The sequence below is a fragment of the Balearica regulorum genome, chromosome 22, assembly GCF_011004875.1.
Source record: "Balearica regulorum gibbericeps isolate bBalReg1 chromosome 22, bBalReg1.pri, whole genome shotgun sequence".
Lineage (NCBI taxonomy): Eukaryota > Metazoa > Chordata > Aves > Gruiformes > Gruidae > Balearica > Balearica regulorum.
In genome coordinates this window covers 5,990,189-6,005,646 of record NC_046205.1, presented here as the reverse complement: position 1 = coordinate 6,005,646, position 15,458 = coordinate 5,990,189, and the positions used below count along the sequence as shown (strand labels likewise).

The 15,458-nt window shown below is 59.2% G+C and overlaps 3 protein-coding genes across 8 annotated transcripts in view; 2 read left to right on the top strand and 1 right to left on the bottom strand.

The window, feature by feature from the left end:
- The window catches only part of THRAP3 (thyroid hormone receptor associated protein 3), a 33,182-nt gene extending 27,155 nt beyond the window's left edge, over positions 1 to 6,027 (top strand). For 2 of the 3 annotated variants that reach the window (XM_075774152.1, XM_075774153.1), the window contains exons 10-13: positions 1,527 to 1,711; positions 2,314 to 2,506; positions 3,144 to 3,293; positions 4,476 to 6,027. In XM_075774152.1, coding sequence (XP_075630267.1) covers positions 1,527 to 1,711; positions 2,314 to 2,506; positions 3,144 to 3,293; positions 4,476 to 4,697 — 750 coding nt within the window. In that variant the 3' untranslated portion in view covers positions 4,698 to 6,027. The remainder of the gene's footprint in view (positions 1 to 1,526; positions 1,712 to 2,313; positions 2,507 to 3,143; positions 3,294 to 4,475) is intronic. The other variant, XM_075774154.1, reaches the window with a different exon arrangement.
- Positions 6,028 to 7,613: 1,586 nt separating this feature from the next.
- LOC142604802 (SH3 domain-containing kinase-binding protein 1-like) lies at positions 7,614 to 10,611 on the top strand. Its single transcript, XM_075773871.1, has 7 exons — positions 7,614 to 7,874; positions 8,976 to 9,017; positions 9,245 to 9,356; positions 9,498 to 9,559; positions 9,637 to 9,958; positions 10,071 to 10,134; positions 10,210 to 10,611. The coding sequence occupies exons 3-7, from the start codon at positions 9,265 to 9,267 to the stop codon at positions 10,246 to 10,248; spliced, it is 579 nt and encodes a 192-aa protein (XP_075629986.1). The 5' UTR covers positions 7,614 to 7,874; positions 8,976 to 9,017; positions 9,245 to 9,264; the 3' UTR covers positions 10,249 to 10,611.
- A 923-nt stretch (positions 10,612 to 11,534) lies between these two features.
- EVA1B (eva-1 homolog B) lies at positions 11,535 to 15,342 on the bottom strand. 4 transcript variants are annotated; one of them, XM_075773869.1, is made up of 4 exons: positions 14,517 to 14,583; positions 13,838 to 13,848; positions 12,436 to 12,568; positions 11,535 to 12,326 (listed from the first exon to the last, which is right to left on the bottom strand). In XM_075773869.1, the coding sequence occupies exons 1-4, from the start codon at positions 14,566 to 14,568 to the stop codon at positions 11,914 to 11,916; spliced, it is 609 nt and encodes a 202-aa protein (XP_075629984.1). In that variant the 5' UTR covers positions 14,569 to 14,583; the 3' UTR covers positions 11,535 to 11,913. The 4 variants fall into 4 exon arrangements, with proteins under 4 accessions (XP_075629984.1, XP_075629983.1, XP_075629982.1 ...); XM_075773867.1 differs by lacking the exon at positions 13,838 to 13,848 and adding an exon at positions 15,225 to 15,342 and having other exon boundaries at positions 11,537 to 12,326; positions 12,436 to 12,552; positions 14,477 to 14,530; XM_075773868.1 differs by lacking the exon at positions 13,838 to 13,848 and having other exon boundaries at positions 12,436 to 12,552; positions 14,481 to 14,722.
- Between the last annotated feature and the right edge of the window lie 116 nt (positions 15,343 to 15,458).

Sequence of the window (15,458 nt, the reverse complement as noted above, 5' to 3'; positions counted from 1 at the left end):
AGCCTTCCGTGAAACAGACGTGCCCTCACAAACCCAAATAGGTGTTTGCTGTACCACATAAGGGAGCTGCTGCTGATTTTGTCACTTATCTGTCATCCATCGTGTTGGGAGCAGTTTTATTCTCAGAGTAGAAATTAAAGCTCTTTGCCTGGGGAAAGTAGAAGAGCAAAATACCAAAACAAAACGCCTGCTCTCACTCCTGCGTTATTTGACATATTTATTTAAACAAAAAAGTGTTTAGAAACTCATGTAAGTAAAAAATTTAATAGCTAGAGAATTACTAATCCTTTTGTATTTAATTCAAGACGATTAATATGATGTATGTTGCATATCAAGTGATACAGTTCCCAAGATAAGTATTGTGTAAATAAAGTAGCAATCGCTGAGCACAGCCCTGGAGGCCGTATGTTGGTGATAGCAACATCGTGTACAGGCTTCCTGCAGACGTACTGCTGCTCATTAATGTTTGCCAGAACCACAGCCACTGTCAATTTGCTGCTCCTCTGTGTGCAGTCAGCAGAATCTCATCCAGGTACCGCTGGTCTTAAAGTATTTGCAGGTAACACAACTTCTCATTTTTCAAAGAAACTATCTGAATCCATTATTTAAGCAGCTTTATAAATAAAACTCAAAGCAAGCATTACCAGATTTTTTTTTAAATTAACTATGTAAACAAACAAACAAAGCTAGTTGTTGAGTGTTTTTCATACAGCTGGCTGGTTTTTGCTCTGTGAAACACCAGGGGGAGCTTGCATTGGCAGGCTTGCTAGAATTGTGTGGAGAAACACATACTTCCGTCTGTGGTGACTTTTTGGCACCTTTCACACAGCGCCTTCCAGTCAAGGAGGAAGGAGCGCTGTAGGTGACGTCTGCCACAGAGTAAATCTTCTTGACAGACCTATTACAGGCTGCGTATCAGTGGGATGTTGGCATTTCCCAGATGTGCTTGGCTGCTGCGTTTCAGTGGCCTCCATCTCTTACCACTTTGATCAGTAATCCCTATCTTAGGTACCTGCGAGCAGCAAACAGCCTTTACTTCTCTTTAAGTGCTGTTTCCAGATCTGGTGATTAAAATTCCTTCCACCCTGCTAGATGGTGTCTGTCAGCAGAATAGCGAGCATGCTGCTGTTCAGTGACACATGTCCTCGGACTGTTAGATGGTTTTGACGTGCTGTAGTTGTGATACATAATCAGTTGCGTTGGAGTTCTAAGTTGTTCTCATCTCACTGGCTGTGGTGTACATAAAGTGTCAGCTTCTGTGTTTCTCCCTCCCCTATTACCAGGCTATTCTAATGCTGTTTAAAAGAGGAGAATAAAAGATAAAAAGCAGTAGGAAAATTGAAGCCTGACAAACAAAAACTTATTTTAGTAGCGCATTATTCTACATCTTAAAATGGATTATTGATTAGTATTCTGATAAACTCCTATTCTCCAGAAGTCTGTGCAGACAATAGCAAAGTAGTGGTGCTGAACTAGTGCACTGTAAATCTTTGTAGTAAACTCTCCCCTCTTCCCTGCGTCTGTAGGCTGAAGGGAAATATAAGGAAGACCCTGTTGACCTGCGCCTTGATATTGAACGCCGTAAAAAACATAAGGAAAGAGATCTTAAACGCGATAAATCCAGAGAATCGGTGGACTCGAGAGATTCAAGTCACTCAAGGGAAAGATCAACTGAGAAAACGGAGAAAAGTCACAAAGGCTCAAAGAAAAAGTATGTAGGAAACCTAATAGCCATTTCCTTCCGCCTTTCGTATTTCTGCTGTTAAGGTTGGAGACGACATCATGTACATACAGTTGTACACCTTTTGACATAAACTCCTCCAGTGGCATGAATTATTCCTCTGCGCGTCTTCTTGATATCATTATATCTATCTGAAACACTAAATAATTGTTAAAGGTAAATGAGAAGGCTCCATGTGTCAGAATGGGTGAGTCACTTTTCCTTCTTGTTCCTGTTGCATTATAGAGAACAGCAATGTTTAAACGACTGCTTTATTGTTAATTTAATTGTTTTCTATTAGATTAATTTTCTGTCTCACTAAAACTCTGTAGATGCATGCTTATCTTGTAGTAGATGGTATAAACACCTTAGAAGCAACAAGTTCTTTCTGGAGAAGACTTGGGACCTGTATTAGATCTGCGTGTTGTAGCTGATCCTGAGCTCTTACTCTGGCTTTTCCTTTTCATAGTAGGAGAGGAGAGCATCGCTCCATAAGGGAGCGATAACGAAACGATTCTGTAGCAAAGAAGTCACAACTGACTTATTAACCTTGCTGGTGTCCCCCTCACCTCCGTTTCCTATCGCTGAAACAGGAAACACCGAAGGGTACGTGAGAGATCCAGATCCAGCTCATCGTCTTCACGGTCCTCCCATTCGGTCAAAGCAGAGGAATATCCTGAGGAGACTGAGGAGAGGGAGGAAAGCACCACAGGCTTTGACAAGTCCCGACTTGGGACTAAAGAATTCACTGGTCCAAATGAGAGAGGAAGAGCTAGAGGGACCTTTGTAAGTGTTCTCCATCCCCCTGCCCCAAGTATCAATTCCCAAAGTGGTCAAAAAGTGGCCGTTGTCTATTGCTCTTTCACAGTTAAAGCATACTGTAAAGGAGAAACCCCAAAGACGTTGTCTGGTTGTGGATGATGAGCCAGAATATGACCACTCCATGTCTGGAGCACAAACCAGAGCGCTGAGAATATAGTCTGGGCAGTTGAACTCAAGATGTATGGAGCAGAATCAAGCCTGGAAGCTTTTGTGTGTTAATAGTTGCTGACCAGCCCTGATGGGCAGCATGGTGTGCATCAGTCAGTTTGGGTTAGGTTTACCGAAGTGACTCATCTGGTCATAACCCCGCTCACTGTTTGCAATTCTAATGCCCTAGCTACACAGGTGTCTTATGTAGCTTGTCTTGGGTGCTCTGGAAGTGTCTCTATGTGATCTTAAACAGCTTTATAGAAACTGTGTGATCAGGTGAGCTAGAAAACACTAAAATATAGTGAGCTCTTATTTTAAGGATAGGTTAAAGGTATTCTTGGATGGTTAGAGAAGTGATGTTGTATCTCTTGTAGCCCTGGAAGCTGTCTGAGGGTGGGAGGGCGCTGCTACTGCAACCATTTTATTTGTCTTCCGTGTTTTGCTGTTGCAGCAGTTCAGAGCAAGAGGGAGAGGATGGGGCAGAGGGAACTTTTCAGGCAACAATAACAGCAACAGTGGTGGCAACAATGACTTCCAGAAGCGAAACAGAGATGAAGAGTGGGATCCAGAGTACACACCTAAGAGCAAGAAGTACTACTTGGTATGTGTCTTAAGTACCAAAACACGTATGTACGTTCCAGGTATATCTGGTCTTAAATACTTTAGAGGTGAAAGACCAGCTATCATTAAACTGGTAAAACATTACCATAGACATTAAAATTAGGCATTAAATTGCCTAATCCACCGGGTTAAGGCTTCATGTGACACTTCTTCACAAGAAGCTTCTGGCTTATGACTACAGAGAACTTGTTTCAGTTCATTGTAGAGCAGTTTGCCAGTAAGTGAAATCCTAAAGGCTGTTTAAGAGCACGTGTTTCACAATACTGTGGAAAACACAGCTTAAATCTGTTAGTCTGTGTTGCAGATGGGCTGCGTTTTTTGGTTCTTCTGTCCCCGTAAAGCATCCAGCTTCCTGGATGGGTTAGTACTGTTCCTTGCTGGTGATAGCAGTCTGCCATACGAACAGGCATTAATCTAGGAGAAGCCTCTCTGACTGTGTGCTTTGAAAAAGGGGTAGTTTTAAACAGACACTAACTCACTTTTTCTTTTCCTGATTTGGACTACTTGAGATCCCTAATCCTCTCATCAAATAATGCAGTGTTTCAGTCCTGTACCTCAAACAGGAAAGCCTTGATTATTTTTTTTACTGCATTTTTTCTCTGATCTCAACGAAGGCAGAATTGTAATTTTTGGGGTATCCAGTCCCTACACTGCACTTTCCGTACAGAAACGGATAGGTGTGAGCCCAGTGACACGGTCCATCAGCAGCTGCCTCAGCTCATGCAAAGCGTTCCTGAAAGCAGCACGTGTTATCAAACTCCCCGAGTACCCACCAGTAAGGACTGAAGCTGCCAAAGTGGTTTGATTGGCAAGAAAATAAAGGGGAAATGTGTAGAATATCTAAATGATGGAGTTGCAGAACTGCAGTGGTGCTCCAGGCCTAGACACACCCATCCCCTGCCCACCCTGAATATTCTGTAGAGCTCCCTGTCAGGGAGGACAGGCTGCCATGTGCAAAGCCTGTGTAGTGATTGTGTATTCCTGCCTTCATCTGCTGTTTTTCTTCCCCAAAACGAGCCAGCATTTCTCTTGAGATAGCAGTATTCACATGGCACTCCAGTTCATGCTGGAGGGTTGTGTATCACAAGCCAAAGTTTTCCTGCTCTCACGTTGCGAGTAGTCGGTCTGCTTCACCTGGTGTCATTGGCTTCCTCCCGTGCAGCACGATGACCGGGAGGGTGAAGGTGCGGACAAGTGGGTGAACAGAGGCCGTGGCCGGGGTGCCTTCCCCCGAGGAAGAGGTCGCTTCATGTTCCGAAAGTCAAGCACCAGCCCAAAGTGGGCTCATGACAAATTCAGTGGCGAAGAAGGAGAAATCGAAGATGACGAAAGCGGAACAGAAAACCGAGAGGAAAAGGACACCTTACAGACGACGGCTGAATAGCCGCAGCGTCGGTGTGTTTCCGAGAGCCCTGGCAGGAGGAAGGGGTTCAGCACGGTGCTGGTGCTGAGGTTGTCAGGGCGATCCTGAAGTGCTGAGAGAGCCCCGGAGAGGAGCTCTGAAACCATCCTGAAGTTAACTGCATCTCCAGAGTTCAACCTCCCTAAGTGTGGACTAGAACTGATAAATCCTTTATGCTCCGATCCACTCGTGGAGTAGATCTTCCCAAAGACTTACCTTCTGGACTGAATAAGGTCAAGTACTGGGTGAGATCCTAGATTTTCTCTCGTCTGTGACCTTATTGAATGGTCGGTTATTTTTTTGGCAACAGGCTTCAAAGACAATGTGGATTTTGGTTTGTGCCCATCTTAACCCAGTAGTCTTGACATTTTTGTTTCTCTTTTATAATTTGAAATAGTAAAGGTCGGGATTAACTCATCAGTTCAAATTTTTCTCCCCTATTGTGTATTCAATTTTTTAAATTCATACTCTACTTATTTTAGGCCTTTACGTACGTAGTAACATCAATTAAACGATAATTTTGGAAACTATTTTTGGTTCTTATAAATAAGAAAACAATGAAGCATGTGAATAAACATCTAAATGTTAACTTGTTGGGACCAAACTGCTATGATTTTTTTTAAAATCTTTTTTTTAATGTAACAGTTGAGTTTAGGGCCTTTTAAAAACAATTGTTTTCCTTTTATGTTGAAAGTTAACAAAGTTAGCATGGTTTCAAAAAAAAACAAAACAAACCCACCCTACTTTTCACCACTGTTTGTGTATACTGTTAGGCCTGGTGTGTGCTGGAGCCCCAAACTGCTTGTAGGCATTTTGTGTATCCTCTTTGCAGCTGGTTGTGAACTCGAGTGCTCTTTCCAAGGTAACATAGTTTTCTAAGAAACTTCAGAATTCTACTAGGTTAAAAATATAAAAGGAGATGAGAATTTTTCAATATTTTTTATTAATCTTTTTATAAAAACAAAAGGCAAATCCCTCCTGTGCTGGTTAAGGACGGCCGTTATGATGTATTTCTTTTTATCTTCTACTTAAAAATATTCTGAAGAAGTTTGCAAATAGTTCTCTGGCTGAGTCAGTGAGCCTTCGTAGGAGAGGCATGTCCGCGCACCGGCGCCGAGTGTGCACGTGCTGTACAGCCACCGCTCGCCCTCCTCTCCATCTCTGCCCTCCCTTCCCAGGATTGCTGTGCTGTTTCCCCCCACACACACACCAACTAGAGTTTGGTTTGTTTTGACTTGAACAGTTCCTGTTTAGCAAAGCCCTGAAGTTTGTTTATGCAAATAAAATACAATAAAAGAAGTAGTAGGTGTAACTCTGCTTTGTTTTGTGTTCTGAGTCTGGGGCTTCAGACTTGCCTTCTGAACTAATTGGGGAGGCCAGAAGAGCCAAAAGCTGGTGGCCAGCCCCTGTGCAGGAGAGCTCCTGGGCAAGGAGGTTTTAAAACACGGTGGTCCTGGAAAAGAAATGGGACCGGACAGCAGACAGGAAGGAGGAAGCTCCACCTGGTTGGGGCTGCCCCCGCTGTTCAGAAGCAGCAGTCACAAGCAGTTGCTGTCGTGTTCCTGTTTTATACGGCTCTCCAGGGGGGGAGTGCTGCACCTGGAAGCAAGAAGACTGCACTGGCCAAGCAAGGATGTTCTTCTTCCAGGAGCTGGTCCGGGTGGAGTTTGTGGGTGCAAGAGCCAGGCACCATGGGGGTGTTTGTTTTACCCATAGCCTGATGTGCTCCCTCATTTAGTTGCTAAAGCAACTGCTGTTTTTTAAGCAGTTAATAGACCTTTTAGCCCCTTTGTGGTAGTAATACTTGCATGGGGGGTGGGGGCCACGGGCCACGTTCTCCAACCCTGCTGCCAGTGGGGATTGTGTCCCCCGGGAACAGGAACAACACTCCATCCATGCTCCAAACCCACCTTCTGGCTGAAGACACGGCTCCAGGCAGCCCGGTTCTACACTGGCCCCAAACCCCAATGCTGGTCAAGTGTGGCAGAGTAAGGTGGTCATCGTGTTGGCTGGTGCCATGCAGGAAAGGGAAGGATTGCTCCCTGCTCTGACATCTGCGGGGGGTGCAGATGGCATTGGTTAATGGTGTTGCTAACAGCAGTTGGGACAATGATGTGGGGTAAAGGTTTGTGTTTCCCCTCACACTTGACTTTGAGCCCTTGAGCCAAAGGGTGCCCGGCATTCCCAGCTCCTCAGCCTGGGAGAGCTTCCCCCAGGGAAACCTCCGTGGCCTGGCCAGCCCCCTCTGCCGGTGCTGATCCCCCGAGGTTCAGCATTGCCATGTCGAATGGAACATTCATGGTGGCAGCTGGGGAGCCCTGGGGCTGCTGGTGGCCCTTCTGGCTGCTGCGCTCTGCAACAGGACTCTGGCGGTGCGGCCGCACCAGCCCTGTGCGCTCGCGGTTTGTGGTTTCGGCCCCTCTGTGGTTCAGGTTTCACTTCCCCCTCCACACCGAAGGCCACAGACGCGCAGGGAGAGGCGGGCGGCTTTGAGCTGCCGTCCGGGGCCGGGTGTGACTCCTGCCTTCCTGCTTCGCTCCCTGCGTTGGCAGCCTGCGCCGGCCCATTCGGCTGCTGCCTGCATGTGCGGCTCAGGTTGTCGCCACGTGAGCGGTGCCAGAAGCTCAGCCCTGGTGCTGGGCATGGCCGTGCCACACCGTGGGCTGCCTTCTGGGTGCTGCCGGTGAGGCAGGGTGGCCTGGGGCTGCTGCTGGCCCCGTGGGGTCTCGGGGGGCTCACCTCGCAGTGAGGCACCGCCCCGGCTGTCTGAGCAAAGCGGTCGCGGTCGCAGGGCCGTGAGTCACCCCCATGCCCTGCAGCGGTGGCTGGATTTGGCTGCTTCTGCTAAATCCCCCATCCAGCAGCGACAGCCCACGCCACGCACCAGCGTTTCACTCGTGTCCTGCTGGGATGGCTGGGTGGTCCCATGGCCGGGTGCAAGGCGGGTTGGGGCAGCTGGGGGGCTGACCCTGCCGGGGGGCAGGAGGAGCTCCGTGGGGTGCAGGGATACACTGTGGACTGGCACCGAGGTGCTCTCTGCTTCGACTTCCTTCCCCGTGCGGAGACGATTTCCTCTGGCGTCACGTGCGCAGCGTGGGGCCGTGGCAGCCTGGCACCGCACCGCACTGCACGGCCTCGTGGGCAGCCCCACGCCAGCAGGTAGGATGGAGCGGCTGCAGCTCTGGGGGTCCCGCGCCTGGGGACCATCCCGGTGGCAGCCCCTGCACTGGGCCGGGCCGCGCCTGGGCCGTGCCCGTGCCCTGGGAGCCGGGGCAGCTGCCGAGGAGGAGCTGGGAGCGATGGAGCCCCGGGGCCTGGAGAGCAGCTCCCTGCGCTCTTGGGGCCAGGCGTCCTTGTCTCCACGGCCCTTGTGGCTGCGGCCATGTCTGGGTGGATAAAACCTGCAGGTGCCTGCGAGGTCACCGTGGCGAGGGCTGCGCTGGTGGCAGCAGGGACCAGGCAGCATCAGGGCTGCTGGTCTGCCATGGGGACAGGTTGGCTCGCCACTGGGACAGCGTGGCCCACCACAGGGACGGTGTGGCCCACCACAGGGACAGGGTGGCCCACTCTGAAGACAGGGTGGTCTATGGGCACATGCCTGTGGCCTGACGCCCCATGTCCCGCTCTGCCGGGGGGCCTGTCCCAGTGGGACCCCGGGGCTCGGTGGGAGAGGGATGCTGCTGCGCCGTAGGCAGTGCTGGGACAGCATCCTGCCTGTGCCGCGGTGCCGCGCTCTGAGCGAGGTTTGCAGCCGCCTGCTCTGCCGCAGGCAGAGGAAGTGCCGACCGCAGCAGGGCCGGGTGCTGGGCTGGGTGCGGGAATAGGTGCAGAGTTAGGTGCGGGGATGGGTGCAGGGTTGGGTGTGGGGCTGGCGGGAGGGGCAGCTGTCCCCGAAGCGGCAGACAGGGCCCTGGGTACATGGTGCCAGAGCCTGTGGGGCAGAGCCGCCATGGAGCTGGCTGGGTCCTGCCGAGCACCGCTGCCCGCCTGGGCGGGTGCAGGAGCCAGTGCTGGTGGGAACTGGGAGCCCGGGAACGCTGTGGGACCGTGTCTCCCACCCGTCCTGCCCGTGGGTGCCCTGGCAGGAGCAGAGTGTGGGGATGTGGGGGGTCGGGGCTGGGGTGGTCCCCTGTCCCCCATGTCCTTGCAGAGAGTGTGGGTGAGGGGGAGCTGTCCCACCCAGCTGCAGGGTCCCTGGGAGAGGGGCCATAACAACGGTCCTTCCCCCAGCGCCTGACGAGCCCCTTTGCTCCCCGGCAGTGACAGTGAAGGACGAGGCGGGCGAGGAGGGGGAGCACCCAGGTGAGTCCTGCACTGGGGCTGGGGGGGGGAGGAGGGGTGGAGACAGGGACAGGGACATGCCCAGGACAGGACCCCCGTGCCCAGGGCAGGTCCCTGGTGCTGGGCCATGGCAGTGGTGGGGACTCCCTGGCGGGAAGAGCTTCCTACCCTGCTCTCACCCAGCCATGCTGCACGGTGCTCGCTGTGCCGGTCTCAGCCCCAGCCCCGTTCCTGCCTCCTCTCCCCAGAGCTCCCGGTGCCGCTGAGGATGGAGCCGGCCAAGCTCCCCCCCAGCAAGAGGATGGCTCCTGCTCCCCCCGTCCCTGCCAAGGCCAAGCCGGCCCCCGTGCTGGTGAGCAAGTAAGACGCGTGCGGCTGTGCTGGGGCATCTGGGGCTGTGCCGATGCCAGTGCTCGGTCCCAGGAGTGGGGCTGTCGTCTCCCCGACACGAGGGCCGAGCGCAGCCCGGCTGTGCCGCTGTACCGCCTCTGCTGTCCCCAGGCCCGGTGGACCCCAGCCCTGTGCCTTGGCCGACGCAGAGCGGGGCAGAACTGGTGACCCAGGTAGGTGCTTGGTGCCGGCACTGGGTGCTGCAGCCATGGCGGGGCCATGCCGTGCGCTGACACTCTCTCTTTGGCAGATGCTGACGGCTTCAACGCGGTGCCGGTCACCACGGCCAGGCTAAGCCACCCCACCGCCGCGCGCCCCCGGGTGCCCGGCCAGAGGCCCCCCAGCCTCACCCTGGGGAGCGTGGGGGGTCCCTGCGGGGGAGACCACCCCCAGGGGCTGCCCCGTGCTGGGCTCTGTGCCCCTCTCCCCAGCGTGGGGCAGGCATCCGGCCCGCCGTGGAGCATGGAGGTGCCGGCGGTGCCGCGGCCGGAGGAGAGGCTGGCCCTGGAGGACCTGAAGGCCGAGGTCCGGTCCCTGCACATCCTCGTGGACCTGATGCGAGTCCAGCACCTGTGAGTGGGGACGGGGTGGGGACGGGGTGGGGGGGGTGGGGGGGTCCCCAGCAGCTCCCAGCTGCTCGCTGTTGGATCTGGCCCCGGCTGAGCCGTCCCCGGCACGTTGCAGGCGGGACCTGGAGGACATGCGGCTGGAGATATGCCAGGAGCGTGCCAAGCGCCAGGCGCTGCAGGTGAGTCCCGGGCAAGGGGCTGCCCCTGTGCCAGGGTCCCCGCTGCCCCCCAACCCTCACGGCCTCTCCCTGCAGGCGGAGATTGAGCGGGTGAAGAAGGTGCTGCCATGCTAGTGCCATGGGGGCTGTGGCTGTGGCGGCAGTGCGGCCCTGGGGACGTGGGGCAGGTGGGTGGCACGCGGTGCTGCTGGCGTGGTGCCGGTGCCGTGCCCAGTGCCCCCCCGGCCCGGCCCCGCTGCCCCCAACTCCATCCCGGGTGTGCGCCAATACGAGCACGAATGCCCACCCTGCACCCAGGCACTGCTCCCTGCGCTGTGGTGCGGCCCCCAAAGCTGTGCAACATATAGATATTGTTTAAAATAAACTGTTTCGGGTACGGAGTGCTGCTGGGCTGTGGGTGCTGCAGAGGGGAGAGCCCCGGGCTCTGCTGTGGGCTGACACATCCCTGCAGGGTTGGGCTTGGCTGGGCTGGTCCTACTGCGGCACAGGGGGACCCACCGGGGCACAGGGGGGTCCCATCATGGCACAGGGGGAAGCCCATCATGGCACGGGGGGGGGGGGGTCTCACCAGGGTTGGCTCACTGCAGAGCCCAGGGCAAGAGCCTGCAGCGCTCAGCCCCAGGAGCGGATGTGCTGGCCGTCAGGGCAGGGCTGCAGGCTCCACTAGCCAGTCCTGGGGGGCCAAGTGCCCCCCACCCCCCCCACACCTCATCCCGAGCTGGGGTGTCGTGCTGGGGCCTGCAGCAGTGCTGGGACAGCACCACCTCCTCCTCCTCCTCCTCCTCCAGCCCCCGCACCATTTCCCAGCTCCAGCCCCGGCGCATCCTGGCCTCCAGCCACAGGCATGGGGCTGGGAGAACATCTGGAAAACATCTGGATCCTGCTGGCGCTGGCGGCGCAGGGGACCGGCCTGGGAAGGAGCTATTTTTATAATGCTGCCGGGGAGGGGGCTGGGGAGGGGGCGAGGGGCCCCCCACACCCCGCGATGCCGGGTGGGTGCCAGGAGCGCAGGCAGGATGCAGCCCAGCGCTGCGGGGAGCAGCCCCCGTCCCCAGGGAGCACCCACCACCCCGAGAGCCCAGCGGGGAAACATCCGCCGGGAGGGCGCTGGGTCAGGGCCAGGCGGTGCCGGAAAGGGCCCCGGCTAATTTTAGTGGGGCGGGGGGGGTGGGGGTGGGGGAAATTGGCCCGGAGAGGCGGCCATGGCCAGACACCAACCCCCCCCAGCGCTACTTTGCAGCTCACTTGGCTGCTGCAGCCATGGCCACCCCGGCATGCAGGACACCCCCCCCCCCCGCCACACTGGGCTCCAGGTAGTCTCTAACAGCACCATGTTTCTGGGGCAGGACCCCACAGCTTACACCGACGTATGGCCCGACCGTGACCCACGGAGGGGGGGGGTCTCCCTCCGGTGCCAAGTCTCTGGGGCCAGTGCCCACGGCCGAGCTGGGCAAGGTCTGCCTTGTCCTCGTCCCTGGAGGGTCCTGGGGCTGGTGCCAGCAGTCGTACCAATGGCTCAAAGTGCACTGTGTCCCACAACGGCCGGGGTGAGTCTGGCCCCGGGGGTGCCTGTGGCACCGGGGTCGGCTGGCAGTGGTGCAGAGATGCTCCAGGGCAGCTCCTCCAGCCCAGGGGCAGCGAGCAGCCCCCTCCCCCCTCCATCCTCTCATCTCCTGGCCCCACACCGGGTCCTAGGCAGCTCCTGGGGGTGACACGTTGTCAGCTGAGCGACCGGGGGAGCGTGGCACAGTGCCGGGGCAGCTGCGCCTGTGCCGGGGCTCAGTAGTAGTGGACACGGCCCAGGGTGCCGGTACCGGTGCCCAGGATGTCGGGCTGCCCATTGCGCCAGATCTCACGGATGATGCGCTCGCGCTCCTCCAGCCGCTGCGCCCGCTCCAGCTCCTCTGCCGAGGCGAAGACATTGATGGCCAGCGCTCCGTCCCCAGGGCCATGGCTCTCCAGCGGGATCTCGGTCATTGGCAGCAGCGACTCAGATGCCGCATGGTCAACAGTGTCCTCTTCCTCGTCCTCCTCATCGTCCTCCTCCTCCTCGTCCTCGCTGAGGTCCCTTGGGCAAGGTGGGGGGCGTGCGGCGGGCCGGCAGGAGAGGCGCAGCACCAGCAGGCACAGGGTCATCACCAGCCCGAAGCAGACGCCCAGCACGAAGTAGAGCCCAAAGCTCTCGGGGTTGGCTGTGGGGAGAGCAGAGGGGATGAAGGACTGGTCTGTGCCTGCTGCAGGGCCCGTGGTGGCCTTGGGGTCCCCTTGGGACGTGTCCCCACCAGTTCTGAGCAGGCTCACCTCGGATGTGCGCATATGCGGCCATGCTGTTGCTCAGCAGCTCCATGTCCCGCCTGCGGCTCTCCATCCTGCGCCCGGTCACACTCAGTGTCTCTGGGGACAGCACGTGCTCGGCATCTGTGGGACACGGGGGCTGAGCAAGGCGGGGCTGGGGGCTGGAGCCCCCCCCGGAGTCCCCGTCCCCTCTCGGGCCATTCCTGTGTGCGACCATGCCCCGAGCTGGTGCAAGGACTTGTACCCGGTCTGGGCTGCTCCAGACGGGGCTGAGCCCCACCAGGTCCCAAACCGGAGCTGTCCTGCACCCGCCGCCCCTCCATTCTTCCTGTGGGACTAGGACGGATACGGCTCCTCCAAGACACCGCGTCAAGCGGCTCTGCGGCACTGGGCCAGGCTTTCCATCCCGCGCCTCAGCCCCAGCCCCAGGCACAGGACATGGGGCCGGGCCGTGGGGCTGGGCTCGGTGCCGAGCGGGGCCAGGGTCCCAGCACAGCCCTGCAAGCCTGCCCACGCCGGCAGGGCCATGGGGTACGTGGGAGCTGGCGCTGCCTGTGCACACGTGCAGGCACACGTGCACTCCCCACACAGCCCCTCTGGGACAGCGTGTCCCCGTGCTGCTCCCAGCCCAGATCCAGCCGCGGGGCCCTGCGGCGCAGGGGCAAGGACTGGCCCGTGGGGCAAAGGCCGCCAGGCAGCAGGGAACATCGCTGAGCCGGGGCTGATCCCCACGCCCCCCCCAGCTCCCACCACAGCCCTGGAGCAGGATGAATGAGGGCCAGGTGCTGGCCCAGGAAATGCTGCCGTGCCCTCCCAGCGGGGCCAGCCACAGGTCCCACAGGAACCTGTCCTGGGAGTTGGGGAGGGGACGGGGTGTCTGAGCCCCTGCTGGGGTGCAGGGGCAAGCACCCACCTCCTCCTGCCCAGGGACCCATGTGGCTCCAAGCAGCTGAGCATCGGCCCTGGCTGCCTGTCCCCACGGCCCCTCGCTGCCCCAAAATGCTGCTGTGGGGCCGAGTCCCCCTCAGCTGTGGGGTGCCGAGGCCCCCAAGGCGCGGGGCTGGGTTCAGGGCTGGGCAGCGCGCAGGGTGGAGGTGATGCAGCGCTTGGCCCTGGTGAGGGACGAGCTCATTTCCCAGAAACGGCTCCAGGGAGGGAGGAATGAGGAAAGAAATGCAGAAAATGTGACACATCAGCAGAACCATCCCCGGACAGTCCAGTGCTGCGGGGCTGCCGCACATCCCGGGGCTGGGCAGCCCGTCTCAGTGGGACACCCTGAAACACGGGCAGTGGCGTCTCCAGGGGGGGTCCCAGTGCCCTCCCCAGGGAGCAGCCCCACTGCCAGCCCCTGCAAGGCCGGCTGGGAGCTGCACAGTCCCACGGTGGGGCTGGAGGGGCAGAGCCCCGCTGGCGGCAGGGCTGCTGGTGAGGGCACCGCCGGGCTGGCTCCAGGGCCATCGAGGTGCTCAGCACCCAGAGCTGGGCGCCCACGGCCTTGGGCTGTGGCAGGCACAGGGTGCGAGTGAGCCCGGGGACAGCAGGGACAGGCAGAGGGAGCTGGGCCCCGGTGGGTGCTACGTGCTGGGCAGGAGAGTGCTGAGTCCCCACTGCCAGACCGGGGCTGCCCTGGACCCCCCGGGGGCACCAGAGTGGGGTCACCCTGGGATAGGGGTGCTCCTGCGGGCACAGCCCCAGAAGCGCTCAGCCCTGCATCCCCGAGCCCTGCGTCCCCAAGCACCCAGCCCCGAGCCCCCAGGCACTCAGCCCCGAGTCCCCAGGCACTCAGCCCTGCATCCTCAACCGCCGCGCCCCGAGCCCTGCGCTTCGCGTCCCCAAGCACCGAGCCCCGTGCCCCCAAACCCCGCCACCCCGGGCGCAACACTGGAGCACCTCGAACGGGGTAAGAGCCGCGACACCCCGCCGTGGCCATTGGGGCTGGGCAGAAGCAGGGAGGGTGTCGGGGTCCCTCGGGACGCCCCGTCCACCCCGCGGTCCCCTGCAGCCATGAGCCCCGTTGCTGGTGCCCGAGGGCCAGCGTGGCTGGTACTCACCGGGGGGCAGGCGGGACGGGGAGCGATGGCAGGAGCCCGCTGCACTTTGACTGGAGAGAGGGAAGAGAGAGAAAGGTCTGTTTAGCATTAACGTCGCAGCAACAGGAAATAGTTTGGAGGCGGCTGGCGGTCAGCGCTCTCCGCCGGAGCCAATGGCAGCCCCGTCCCGGTGCTGAGCGGGGCGCGGGACCGGGGTTCGTCCCGCTCCCCTGGGACGCTGCGCTCGGCCTGCTGCGGAGCCGCCCCGGAGCCGGGAGCCGGGAGCAGGGAGCCGGGAGCAGGGAGCAGGGAGCAGGGAGCAGGGAGCAGGGCCGCGGGCGGGCAGCTCCAGGGCCCATCCCGGCCGTGCCCATCGCCCGGCTGGCAGGCCCAGGCCTGGCCGTCCCCAGGCCCAGGCCGGGCTGGCGGTGCCGGACTCCAGCCAAGCCCCGCGGCTCTGCCTCGGCTCGGTGAAGCCCCGCGCGTTGCACCGGGCGTGCAGGGGGTCCTGGGGCAGCCCCCCCCCCCCCCCCCCCCCCGGCCCCGGGGCGGTGTGGGGCCGGCAGGGTCCTGCCCCGCTCCCGCCCGCCCTCGGCCCCCAGCGCGGCCAGGCAGGGACGGGGGCAGCGAGGGGCACCCACAGCGCCCTGGCCCCGCCGCAGCGTGTGCCGCTCGGGAGCGGTGCGGGGCAGAGCCGAGGCGCGGGGCAGGGGCTCTGCCCCACGCGGGTCAGCCCCGGACACGGCGGGGCTGCTGGGGCCGGACCTGCGGGACGCGGGGCTCTGTGCCCCACGGCTGTCCCCAACGGCCCAGGGGAACCGCCCGGGGCCGGACCGGGCGCGATGGGCTCGGCGCGGGCAGCGCCCGGCCGGGGGAAGCCGGGCCCGGGGCAGGGCTGGGCTGCGGGGCCCCGGGGCCGCTCCGCGCCCGTCCCGCTGCGCCCTCTCGCGTCTCCCCACGCACAGCAGCCCCGCACTCCCCCACCCCGGTCCGCGTTCC

Excerpts from the sequence above, each read along its gene's own strand:
- LOC142604802 (XM_075773871.1), top strand. The coding sequence starts at position 9,265 with ATGGAGCCGGCCAAGCTCCCCCCCAGCAAGAGGATGGCTCCTGCTCCC. Across the intron at positions 9,560-9,636 it reads GGGCAGAACTGGTGACCCAG|ATGCTGACGGCTTCAACGCG; the intron begins GTAGGTGCTTGG and ends TCTCTTTGGCAG. Across the intron at positions 10,135-10,209 it reads CCAAGCGCCAGGCGCTGCAG|GCGGAGATTGAGCGGGTGAA; the intron begins GTGAGTCCCGGG and ends CTCTCCCTGCAG.
- EVA1B (XM_075773865.1), bottom strand. The coding sequence starts at position 12,646 with ATGGTCGCACACAGGAATGGCCCGAGAGGGGACGGGGACTCCGGGGGG. Across the intron at positions 12,327-12,435 it reads CGCATATGCGCACATCCGAG|CCAACCCCGAGAGCTTTGGG; the intron begins GTGAGCCTGCTC and ends CTCTCCCCACAG.